The 12305-nt window shown below is 45.7% G+C and overlaps 2 protein-coding genes across 2 annotated transcripts in view; both read left to right on the top strand.

The window, feature by feature from the left end:
* Positions 1–12305, top strand: part of LOC309361218 (uncharacterized protein) — a gene marked incomplete at its 3' end in the record, with an annotated part of 424120 nt that overhangs the window by 167263 nt on the left and 244552 nt on the right. The window lies entirely within an intron of this gene.
* LOC309361165 (BCL-6 corepressor-like protein 1) overlaps positions 1–12305 on the top strand; it is a 126364-nt gene that overhangs the window by 2939 nt on the left and 111120 nt on the right. The window contains 1 exon segment of the mRNA XM_081896134.1: positions 462–552. Within this exon segment, the coding sequence (XP_081752260.1) occupies positions 462–552 (91 nt within the window).

Below are 12305 nucleotides of genomic sequence, written 5' to 3'. Positions count from 1 at the left end.
GCCACATGTATCAAGGCAAACAGGTAGAAAAAGGTCTTGGGAGGGAGCTGGTGTTTGTCGCTTGTTATGGCTTTGTTAGTGTTCTTCAACCTTGGCTTCCCTGGAGTTGCAGGACTACGGCTCCCATCATCCCTGACTCTTGGCTAAACTGGTTCTGCATGATGGGAGTTTTAGTCCAGCAGCACCTGGCGACCCAGACTGAAGCATTCAGTGATTCTGAATTTCTCTTAAGTTACACAGGACCACTGCTGAAGGTTGGGAAGCCAACCTTGCCTTGCTTGCACATCCTTTAGGACAAGCGTGAGCTGTGTGTGACTCATGAACTGTATCTAGCTGACGAAGCCCCCTGCCTACGTGCATCTGCTAACAAGAGATACCCCCCAAAGTGGGGTGCTTTGGGTCTTGCAGGCTTGGGAGATTGTTTCTCAGCTTCACTGTTCTTTCTCTTCTTTCTGCAACACAAGAGCCCCACTTTCTGATGAAGAATCCAACACCAGCAACTCCCAGCATCTGGGCTCCCCTGACTCCTGCACTGGCAGCAGCTTTTCTAAGGTAAGGGCAGCTGGTATTAGTGGCTGTACCTAAGGGAGGAGGCTTTGACACTTGCTGAGATACAGAGGGCCTAGGTGGCTAATTATCTGGCCAGCTCAAATGGAATGGGCTGCCACAGGGTGGACTGATGGCCACTGCTGCTGCTGCACTGTGAGTTGGGGAAGGCCGCTCCCTCCTCAGGCTGATTCCACCTGGCCCAGGGGGCGGGGCCCAGACTGACTCACCACCGCCACAGCTTAAAAGGCCTCATTGAGGCACTGGGACACCACTGCTGCTGCTGCACCGTGGGGGTTGAGGAAGGCCGCTTCCTCCTGTAGGCCCACTCCACCAGGCCTAGGGGGCGGGGCCCACACTCGCCACCGCTACAGTTTTAAGGACACTGGTGTTGCTGCAGCAAATGTTAAAGATGTTTTTATATATTTTAAAGTGTTTTAAAGGGGTTTTTACTTTGTTGTACCACCGTGAACGGTGGTCTGTATACATGTATTTTTATTTTGTTCCGTTTTATGTTGGTTTGGGGTTGGATGGTGAGTGGGGTGGGGATTTGTTTTGTTGGTACAATTGTTTTTGGTTTGATTTGTTAATGGAGGCTAGTATGAGGCTTGGGATTGCTACCGTGGAGGGGTGAGAGAGGTATTGTAGCACCCTGCTTGTGGTTAACGCTTAGCTGGAATGAAATATTCAACGCAGCAACAGAGAAATTAAAATAATAATTTATTTGTCAGACAAATAAATGAGAGGCTCAGTGGTATATGGTTACCAAGCTCTGGCCTGCCTCCTGCCATTATGGCCAGCACTTATATTCCCTTAATCCAGCCCCCTTTGCTCCTCCTGGGCTGCCTCTGTTCAATCAGCCTGGTTGGATTTCCTATTGGCTGATTGCTATAACTAATCACAAAAAGATACACCCATTTCCTTCTATCCTTATAAGGGAGACAAAGAGCTATATATTTGACATATAAGTAATAATATATCTTACATGGAATCTTAATTACCAGCTCACCTCTTGCCCTATTGCCTTCTAAAACAAATGTTTAATCTTACATTTTTATGTTCAACAGATGTCAAGGATCTTGAGTTCACATCAACATTGAAAGATCTCCTTCATTTGAGGGTCTTTTAAACAAATGCCTGACAACTATATATCAGAAGTGTTCGATGGCGTCTCCTGTCTGGCAAGGGGGGGCTAGGCTCATTTGCCCCTCTGGTCTCCTATTGCAATATGACTCTATGAATCTAGCATTTCTTAAATCCTTTGCATAATTACATTTAAGCCAATATATTTAAGCTAATATATTTCATACATTATCATATATAGCTTTTTAGAAGGATAAATCTCCTCAAAGTAAAAGGAAGGAACAGTTTACAGCCTCAAAATAAAAAGTGAAGAAAAAGTCTCTTCCCCTGTTTACACTCCCCCCCTTCTCCAGCCAGTTGTTTTTCAAAACCATTTGCTCTTGGCCTTTCAACCTTAGGAAGAAGATATGGCTCATTTTACTGGGAGGCACATTGGTATTATTTTACTATTTACCCATTCTTAATAGTGTTTTTTCAGCCTTGGGGCAGCATATGTAATTCTCCCTTTTTATGACTTTGAGAATTGTTTTTTCTACCATAAATCAATGGGGCCCTCTTGTCTTAGGAGAAAACCTCTTGCCAAGGTTTTTTCTGCCTGGCATGAAACCTTTGAAAATCTAAGCCCATTTAATTTAGGAACCTGATCAAGATATAAGCCAATATAAGTCTTGATTAAAAATGCAGTCTATATTCAGATGCCACATTCCCCCCTTTCAAGCTCAAGGACCTTGCTTACCAAGCGTCCTTGATAGCTTGATCTTCATCATATTCCTGAGGTATGGTTCTGTATAGGGCCATGATATGAGGTAGAGTTTCATTCGAAATCATCTTGCTAATTGTACTTCTAAAACATGAGATGATACATGGCACCATACATAAAACCATTATTACTACCGTCAAGAAAAACAAGCAAGACAATAATATCCCTTTGAGTCCCGCAACATTAGGTAACCAATTGGTGAGCCATCCCATATCCCATCCTTCCCATGTTTATACTTGGACATGTGCTATATTCTCCATCTTTGTAGCCAACACACGGATTGCCTCACCATTATCAGAAATGTTAAAGCAACAGGCATTCCCTGTCAAGTTCAAGACTCCACATAGGCCTCCCTGCCTGGCAAGTACATAATCCATTCCCATTTTCAGCTGCATAATGGCGGCTCTACTTTCATCCAACTGTTGTGCAATAAGTCTCAAACTCTGGGCCGTTGCATTGGTTACAAGTTCCACTACTGCTTGCAATCGAATTATTCTGTTTAGATTATAAATAGGATCCCGTGCCCCTTGTATGAGCTCACCAGGATTCCAGGAGGCAGGATCATAATAGGCTATAATGCGCTCTGGCGGCCAATCATCAGTACCGCTCCAACTTTGGGTACTTCCTCCTGCTATACGAGAAATATCAGCATTCCTTCGTGTTCGCTTAGCTGAACTAGTGGGCATAATCCACATTGGTGGTAATACCCATCCCAGGAAACAAGTCCCACTCCATTTGGAAGGGAGTTTCTTGTATGCCCATTCTCCACATATCCACCACAACCATCGGGTCTGAGGTTTTTGGTACTTGGAGTACAGAAGGCGAAAATATCAAAAGAGGTAGAGAGTTCACAGTGCAGTATGTTAGATTGCCTTTTTCTGTCACAGTTATGTTCCACACCACTTTCCATGCATAAATAAAAGGAGGTGCACAGGGCAAGGTATTCCGAGTTCGATACGTAGTACCGTTTGCCCAGGTTTGACTATTCTTAATATAATCCCAAGTATAGTGGCAATGAGAAGAGCCTATCATGGTAGGGTCAGCTGCATCTGATGATTTATGCACACAGATTTCCCCTTGCACAGGTATAACTCGTATTGGTTTAGTTGAGTTCCAACCGGGGAAATTCTGTACTTCTGTTTGGTGTGGCATTTTGCTTACCATACCAATGGCACTTAATGGTATTGGTAATAAGGGCATACCTCCCTCTGAATCATCTGGCCCAAGAGAGCAAACAAGGCAATTAGTCCTATTTGCAACATTGGCTATCATCTCAGCTAAGCCTACCCACATATTGTGGTCATGGCGGAATCCATATTTAGCAAATTTGGTCAGATTCATGGACCCTTCCCCTTCCCAAGGGATCAGGATTAATAATAAAATCATGTTGATGTCTAGCATATGCATTCCTTCCACAAAAGATTACCTTATTGTGATAGCAAATAATTATTAGTCCCAATATAATTCCCCCAGTGACAGAAATGGGGAACCACCAAGACCAAAACATATATCCCAAGGATCCCCAATGTGTAATATCACTTATAATTGTTCCACAAGGGGGCAGTCAATCAATTGTATAAGAGAATCTTCCCGTTCACAATTGCTGGTTTAGACGCTCCTCAAGCTTCAGGCGTGCGCAGGTCAGCCAGCTTCCAGGTTGTGGCTGCAGCAGGCCGGTCGTCAAATGTTGCCCGTGACCTAACCCGCTCCCGGTAGGGCTAGATACAGGGGTTTTTGGAGAGAGTCAGTTTTAAAGGATTAGAGGGGTCACCTTTGCATGTCCAACTGCCTTCAGACTTCTTTAAACGAGAGTGATGAATCCAGGGGGTCACCTCAGCTACCTTCACCGCTGTTAGAATAGAGAGCAGGACGGTGTAAGGTCCACGCCACTTAGGTGCAAGTGGATCACGTTTCCACTCTTTCACCCATATGCTATGCCAGTCTGGAGCTGATGAATCGGCTTGGCAATGCTGCACGGCGTGTGCTTGAGGGCCCACCTGTTAAGATAAACAAACAAACAAACACGGGAGAGAGACAAAAACACGGGAGAGATTGCACTTGTCCCTGTGTCACATGGTCTCCTATTTGTTTGAGGTCAGTTGGAATATCCTGAACAAAGGAGGGCGGCCTCCCATACAGGAGCTCAAAAGGTGACAACTTAAGTCTTTTTGTGGGTGCGCACCGAACACGAAACAGTGTTATGGGTCAGCAAGCACATGGGGATATTAAAGCAGCCTGTGCTTTTCCTTTGCAGGCTTGGCACAGCCCGGCCTGGTCCCTGGGGTGCAGGGCCGTAAGAGATGGAGGCAGGCTGGGCCCTCTCCCTCCTGGGTGAAGCACCTGCCGGAAGCCTCGTGGCAATCATCCCCCCCCCCCCGGGGGCACACGCAACAGACACTGGGGCCAACGGAGCGTGGTGGGTTAGGGTGGCAAATGCCTCTCTGAGCTCCGCAGAAAAGCTGAACTTGCACCAGAGCCGCCTCTGACCCACATAATGGGCTATTGCCAGCTTGTATTTTAGGGAGCTGGTTTCTTGTTTTCAGCCTTGCAGCAGCAGTACCCGACTGCACACACTTAATGTGATCTCACAACAATCCTAGGAGGTAGGCCATGGTTATTCCCATTGTAGAAGAGAGGAGAAACGGAGTGATATAATGCCAGCAGTAGTATAAATATGTCCCCATACATGCACCATACAAATAAAGAGTGGACACATAGTCCTACAGATACAACCGACCCTTTGAGGGTGACCAAACTGTTGATGCGGCCCCCCGATGAATTTGAGTTTGACACCCCTGCTTTAGACATATTAGTGGGCTTCTGGCATGCCCTGCAGATGCCTTGCACAAGTGTCTGGCGGTAGGTAGTAAGCCTGGCCAGGTGAATTGCATTGTTTGGATCCCAATTAGGATCTTCCAAGGGAAAGTTGTCCTGGAGATGATGGTCAATATTATAAATATTTCCCACTCTGGCCTGCTCACGCAAATATATCTGTGCCTTTTCAATTATGTCTCTCCTTTCTTCAGTGGTGAAAAGAGTATTCAGGAGCTGGCGACAATCTGTCCAAATAGGACTATTACTATTGAGGTCACCAAGTCCATCATAGCCTGAGGTTTTTCTGCGAAAGATGGGGTGTTTTCCAATTCATCAGATCTGTAGTTGTGAATGGAATACATTGCAGGGTCGAAGTTCGAGGTGGCCGTGGTCCAGGTTGCCCATTAACCAGCACAGGCTCCTCAAGTGCATCAAATACTCTTCTAAGAGGGGCTACTACGTGACCTTTTTCTTCACTTTGCTCTAGGGGCCTCAAATCATAGGGGATGGTATTTGTCCCAAGGCGTTCTTTTAGCAGCTTTATACGCCTGGCTGTATTGCTTGCTGACCGATTAAGGTCTCCCTGTAACTTCTGTAATAATTCTCTAGGACTTGGATGTACAGGGGTTTGGGGTAGGCAATCAGTTGTTCCACTAAAAGAGACTGTAGATGGAGTTCTACTGGGACTCACAGGTGGAATAACCACTTCTGCTTGGGCTTCATTATAGGACTCCAATGCCTCCTGAAGATATTTATCATAATCTATCAAGGAATCAAGCTCTGTGACTCCACCCCCATTATTCATTCCAGTTTCTTGCCTTGGGGTTACAACTGGTGGAGGGTTTGAATTAGGCTCCCTTCGATGTGGAGCATAGGGGGGAGGTGGAAGCACCTCTTCCTCTGGTCCCTCAAAAATGGGTTTGAGTTTATTTGGCAAGATTCCTTTCCTAGCTTCGGCTTTTACAGCCAATAATTTGCATCGTTGGACTTTGCATTCCCTTATCCATGGAGGATTTTTTTTTTTTTTTTAATGTGCTCAGCCAGGAATCTATATATGAAAATTGTTCTGGGCACCCTCCAGTTTCTTTGGTGATGTTAGACCAAAGTTTGCTTACTAAATTTATATCAAAGGTTCCCTGGGATGGCCATCCAGTACTTTGTTTTGGCTACCCTAATTCACATAACGTTCTCAAGCGCTCTGGCGTCATTTTGACTCCATATGCCCCTGAGAAGGCTTTCTTAAAATTATTTAACATACATTCAAGAGGTGTATTTCCCCCTTTGAACCCCCAACTCCCATTGTATGGCCCTGTGAAGTATCCACTCAGTCACTCACACACACCTTACTGGGAAACGAAGTAGTACTCACTCCACACTTAGGTCAGCTACACATTGTACTTTCTCACACATGCAATGCGCTAGATACTTCAACCACACTCTACCTCCCAATCTTCCCTTTGCCCTACACCAGATCACCATCTGATGTACCCAGCCACCTAGCGTACTCAGTTCCCCTTTACTGAGACGCAGAAGTTTGATCAGGACTTCTCTTCCTCCCAATTAATTGGAGGGCCAAAACCCCTTAGTGCACTTACCCTTAGCTGGTTGCCTGTTTATTTCTCTGGTCCCCCCCGGTCCGTCGCCGTCAGTGGACAGGGTATCAGACAGACGAGACTTCTGCGTTCCCCCTGGAAAAATTTACCAGTGCGCGCTGGGAAGCAGTTTAGAGATCCTCTCTCTTGTACCCTGTCCAATAGGGCGAAGGGGCTGCGTTCCAGCAGACCACTTATCCGAGTCGCAGGCACCATAAAATGTAGCACCCTGCTTGTGGTTAACGCTTAGCTGGAATGAAATATTCAACGCAGCAACAGAGAAATTAAAATAATAATTTATTTGTCAGACAAATAAATGAGAGGCTCAGTGGTATATGGTTACCAAGCTCTGGCCTGCCTCCTGCCATTATGGCCAGCACTTATATTCCCTTAATCCAGCCCCCTTTGCTCCTCCTGGGCTGCCTCTGTTCAATCAGCCTGGTTGGATTTCCTATTGGCTGATTGCTATAACTAATCACAAAAAGATACACCCATTTCCTTCTATCCTTATAAGGGAGACAAAGAGCTATATATTTGACATATAAGTAATAATATATCTTACATGGAATCTTAATTACCAGCTCACCTCTTGCCCTATTGCCTTCTAAAACAAATGTTTAATCTTACATTTTTATGTTCAACAGATGTCAAGGATCTTGAGTTCACATCAACATTGAAAGATCTCCTTCATTTGAGGGTCTTTTAAACAAATGCCTGACAACTATATATCAGAAGTGTTCGATGGCGTCTCCTGTCTGGCAAGGGGGGGCTAGGCTCATTTGCCCCTCTGGTCTCCTATTGCAATATGACTCTATGAATCTAGCATTTCTTAAATCCTTTGCATAATTACATTTAAGCCAATATATTTAAGCTAATATATTTCATACATTATCATATATAGCTTTTTAGAAGGATAAATCTCCTCAAAGTAAAAGGAAGGAACAGTTTACAGCCTCAAAATAAAAAGTGAAGAAAAAGTCTCTTCCCCTGTTTACACTCCCCCCCTTCTCCAGCCAGTTGTTTTTCAAAACCATTTGCTCTTGGCCTTTCAACCTTAGGAAGAAGATATGGCTCATTTTACTGGGAGGCACATTGGTATTATTTTACTATTTACCCATTCTTAATAGTGTTTTTTCAGCCTTGGGGCAGCATATGTAATTCTCCCTTTTTATGACTTTGAGAATTGTTTTTTCTACCATAAATCAATGGGGCCCTCTTGTCTTAGGAGAAAACCTCTTGCCAAGGTTTTTTCTGCCTGGCATGAAACCTTTGAAAATCTAAGCCCATTTAATTTAGGAACCTGATCAAGATATAAGCCAATATAAGTCTTGATTAAAAATGCAGTCTATATTCAGATGCCACAGTATGGCGGTGGGGGCAGATGTCATAGGCGAAGGGGATCGAGATACGGATATGCTCGTACCCCTTCCAATTTGCGCCCCATCCCGAGGGACGAAGGTAGGGTGAGCAAGGATTACTCACCTCCATCACTGGTGTTGTGCAATGCCAGGTCTATAGGCAACAAAACCGCCACCCTGCGACCTGGCTTGTGTGACGGAGACCTGGGTGCGCGAAGGGGATACTGTTACCTTACGAGAGATGGCGCCCCCGGGTTTCTCCGTCCTCCACCAGTCGCGGACTGTGGGCCGGGGGGGAGGGGTGGCATTATTAATCCGAGAAGATTGTTCTTTCAGGGCTCTACCATCGCCATCGATCCCCGGCATTGAATGTGTTGGCCTAGTGTGGGGCTCCGAGGTGAGCTTGGCTGTCTGGCTGGTGTACTGGCCACATAGCGCACCAGCAGCCACCCTGTCAGGCCTGCTGGAGGCGGTGGCCGGCTGGGCCTTGGAGTTCCCTAACCTATTGGTATTGGGGGACTTCAACATCATGCTGATGCCATTCCCTCCTCACAGGCTCTGGACCTGGTGTCTTCCATGGCGACACTAGGGCTCTCCCAGTTTGTTTCGGGCCCCACACATCAAGCAGGCCACACACTGGATTTGATCTTTGGCGTCGGTATAGATGTGGGCAGACTCCTCCGAGCTGGAAAGCCCACCACCTGTCCTCTTGACCCGTGCCCGTCTTGGCTGATTAGAGCATGTCCAGACGAGGTGCGGACCCCCCGGGTGATATCATCAATTTGTCCCTTGGCACCGGGATATTCCCAGGGGAACTGAAGGAGGCAGTGGTGTGTCCGCTCTTAAAGAAAACATCATTAGATCCCTTAGATCTATCCAATTACTGCCCGGTTTTGAATCTTCCATTCCTGGGTAAGGTGATTGAGAGAGCGGTTGCTGAACAGCTTGGTAGGTTTCTGGATGAAACATCGGCTTGGTTGTCGCCAATGGAGGCAAAGGCTGTGAAAAGACTCAATATGGAGTCCAAATGGCCGAAATATTGGGAAATTCTGGAACAAGAAGGGGATAAATTGAAATTGCAGAGTTTTGAGAAATTAAAAGATAAAGTGCGAGACTGGCTTCATTATTATCAAATAATGGAGGCTTATAAGTTGGACAGGAAGATTGGCTTCCAGGTGGAAAAATCAAAATTGGAATCAGAATTGTTAGAACCCAAAATCAAAAATTTGTCAAGAATGTATAACTTGCTGTTGAAATGGAATACGCAGGACGAAACGGTTAAATCAGCTATGATCAAGTGGGCACAAGATATTGGTCATAACATGTTTGCTGACTGGGAACAGTTGTGGACCACTGGTATGAAATTTACGGCATGTAATGCCTTAAAAGAAAATATTATGAAAATGATTTTTGGGGGTACATGACCCCAGTCAAGCTTGCAAAAATTTACCACTTGCCTGATAATAAATGCTGGAAATGTAAAGAGACTGTAGGTACATTCTTTCACCTCTGGTGGACATGCCCAAAGATTAAGGCTTTCTGGGAAATGATATATAATGAAATGAAAAAGGTATTTAAATATACCTTCCTGAAGAAACCAGAGGCCTTTCTCCTGGGTATGGTCGGCCAATTGGTGCCAAAGGAGGATAGAACATTCTTTATGTATGCTACAACAGCAGCAAGAATACTCATTGCAAAGTACTGGAAGACACAAGATCTACCCACCTTGGAAGAATGGCAGATGAAGGTGATAGACTATATGGGACTGACAGAAATGACTGGCAGAATCTGAGACCAGGGAAGAGAGACGGCAGAAGAAGATTGGAAGAAATTTAAGGATTATCTTAGGAAACATTGCAAAATTAACGAATGTTAGAATGACGTTGGTTTAGAAATTAAGTGGTTTTCAGCTGTAATGATTAAGTAAAAAGAAAAGAAAGGTTAAAAATCAAATGAAAAATAAGGGAGAGGATTTGCTGAATTAATAATTAGAAACTGGAATACAGAAAGGGGGAGGTATGAGGAGGTCGGGGAAGTAAGTTATAAGAAAATAAGGGATTGAAATTATACTTGTTTTTGTTTGTGTTTTGTTTGTCTTATTGTTTTGTTTTTATATAATTTTTGAAACTTTATTAAAGATCTTTTTTTTAAAAAAAAAAAAAGAGACATCGGCTCTCGATCCATTCCAGTCCGGCTTCCGCGCTGGTCATGGGACCAAGACGGCTCTGGTTGCCCTAACAGATGATCTCCGCAGGCAGCTGGATCGAGGCGGGTCGGGGCTGCTGATTCTTCTAGACCTGTCAGCAGCCTTCGACATGGTCGATCACGAACTCCTGGACCACCGCCTTGCCGCCTTTCTCTCTGGTCGGGGACAGAGGGTGGCGCTTGGGGGGTAATTGTCATCGCACCACTCCTTGGTGTGTGGAGTGCCTCAGGGTGCGATTCTCTCCCCGATGCTTTTTAACATCTTTATGTGCCCCCTCACCCAGCTTGTCCGGAGTTTTGGGCTGGGTTGCCATCAGTATGCCGATGACACCCAACTCTATCTGTTGATGGACGGCCATCCTGACTCGGCCCCAGACACACTGACCAGATGTCTGGAAGCTGTGGCTGGATGGTTACGTGGGAGCCGGTTGAAGTTAAATCCTTCGAAGACAGAGGTCCTCTGGCTGGGACGGAGCGATATGGGATTGAGGGGGCAACTCCCATCTCTTGCGGGGGTGCAATTAGTGCCAGCATCGTCCATTAAGAGTTTGGGTGTAATCTTCAATACCTCCCTCTCTATGGAGGCCCAGATTACAGCTATAACAAAGGCGGCATTTTTTCATCTCCGCCAAGCTAAGCAGTTGGCTCCTTATCTCTCTCGCCCTGACCTAGTCACTGTGATCCACGCGACGGTCACCTCCAGACTGGATTATTGTAACTCGCTCTACGTGGGGCTGCCCTTGAGACTGACCCCGAAACTCCAGCGGGCGCAGAATGCCGTGGCGAGACTCCTTATGGGGTCTTTGCTGCGAGATCATATTCATCCGGTACTATACCAGCTGCACTGGCTCCCAGTGGAGTACAGGATCAGGTTTAAGGTGCTGGTTTTAACCTTTAAAGCCCTATACGGCCTAGGACGCTCGTACCTACGGGACCGCCTCTCCTGGTATGTCCCACAGAGAAATTTACGGTCTGCAAATAAAAACATCCTGAAGTTCCCAGGCCACAGAGAGGTTAGGCTGGCTTCAACTAGAGCCAGGGCTTTCTCGGCCGCGGCTCCAATCTGGTGGAACGCTCTGTCACAAGAGACTAGGGCCCTGCGGGACCTGACATCTTTCCGCAGGGCCTGCAAGACAGAGCTGTTCCACCAGGCCTTTGGTCAGGACGCAGCCTGACCCCCTCCTCTGGCAATCTGCACAGAATTTTGCTTAATGGTTGCCATCAATTTGATTTTAATTTGATTTTAATTAATTTTATAATGAATGTTTTTAGAATGTTGGATTATTTTGATTGTTGTTAGCCGCCCTGAGCCCAGCTTCGGCTGGGGAGGGCGGGATATAAATAAAATTTATTATTATTATTATTATTATGGACTTGGGTGACTTTTTTATATAAAGGGTGTTATGCACATTCATGGAGGAGAAGGAGAGATTTGTTAATGGCTGTTTACCCCCTGACCAAGAGGTAGAGCAACTGCTTTGCATGTGTATAGACCCAGGTTCATTCCACATCAACTCCAGAGGATCAGGTTGCAGGTTCTAGGAAGGCCTGAGACCCTGGGAAGCTGCTGCCAGTAAAAGAAGACAGTATTGGGCTAGATGGGCCAGTCATCTGAATCTGGTACAAAAGGATATTCCTGTTTCTTAAGCCAGGATAGCTAAATGGAACCTCTGCGTGCTGAGGTATTCTATCCCCAAGTGATCAGATATTGTGAGGAGAATCAGAGCTTACAGGGTTAATAGCTCTATGTGTCGTCCTGCCCACTGGGAGGTGTGTTTTGTTCACATATGGGGAATGTTCTTTGTGTGTGAAGTTACTTTCGGTTTTCACTGACAAAAGGGAGGATGCCTGCTCTTTCTCCTGGATGATTTATTTGCTATGCTGTACTGTCAGGGAACTGACATCAGAGCGAGAGGCGGAGGCAGGGCTCCAGAGTGATGCCGGAGA

Source organism: Podarcis melisellensis, assembly GCF_964234715.1.
Source record: "Podarcis melisellensis genome assembly, chromosome: W".
NCBI lineage: Eukaryota > Metazoa > Chordata > Lepidosauria > Squamata > Lacertidae > Podarcis > Podarcis melisellensis.
This window is presented reverse-complemented; position numbering and strand designations above follow the sequence as displayed.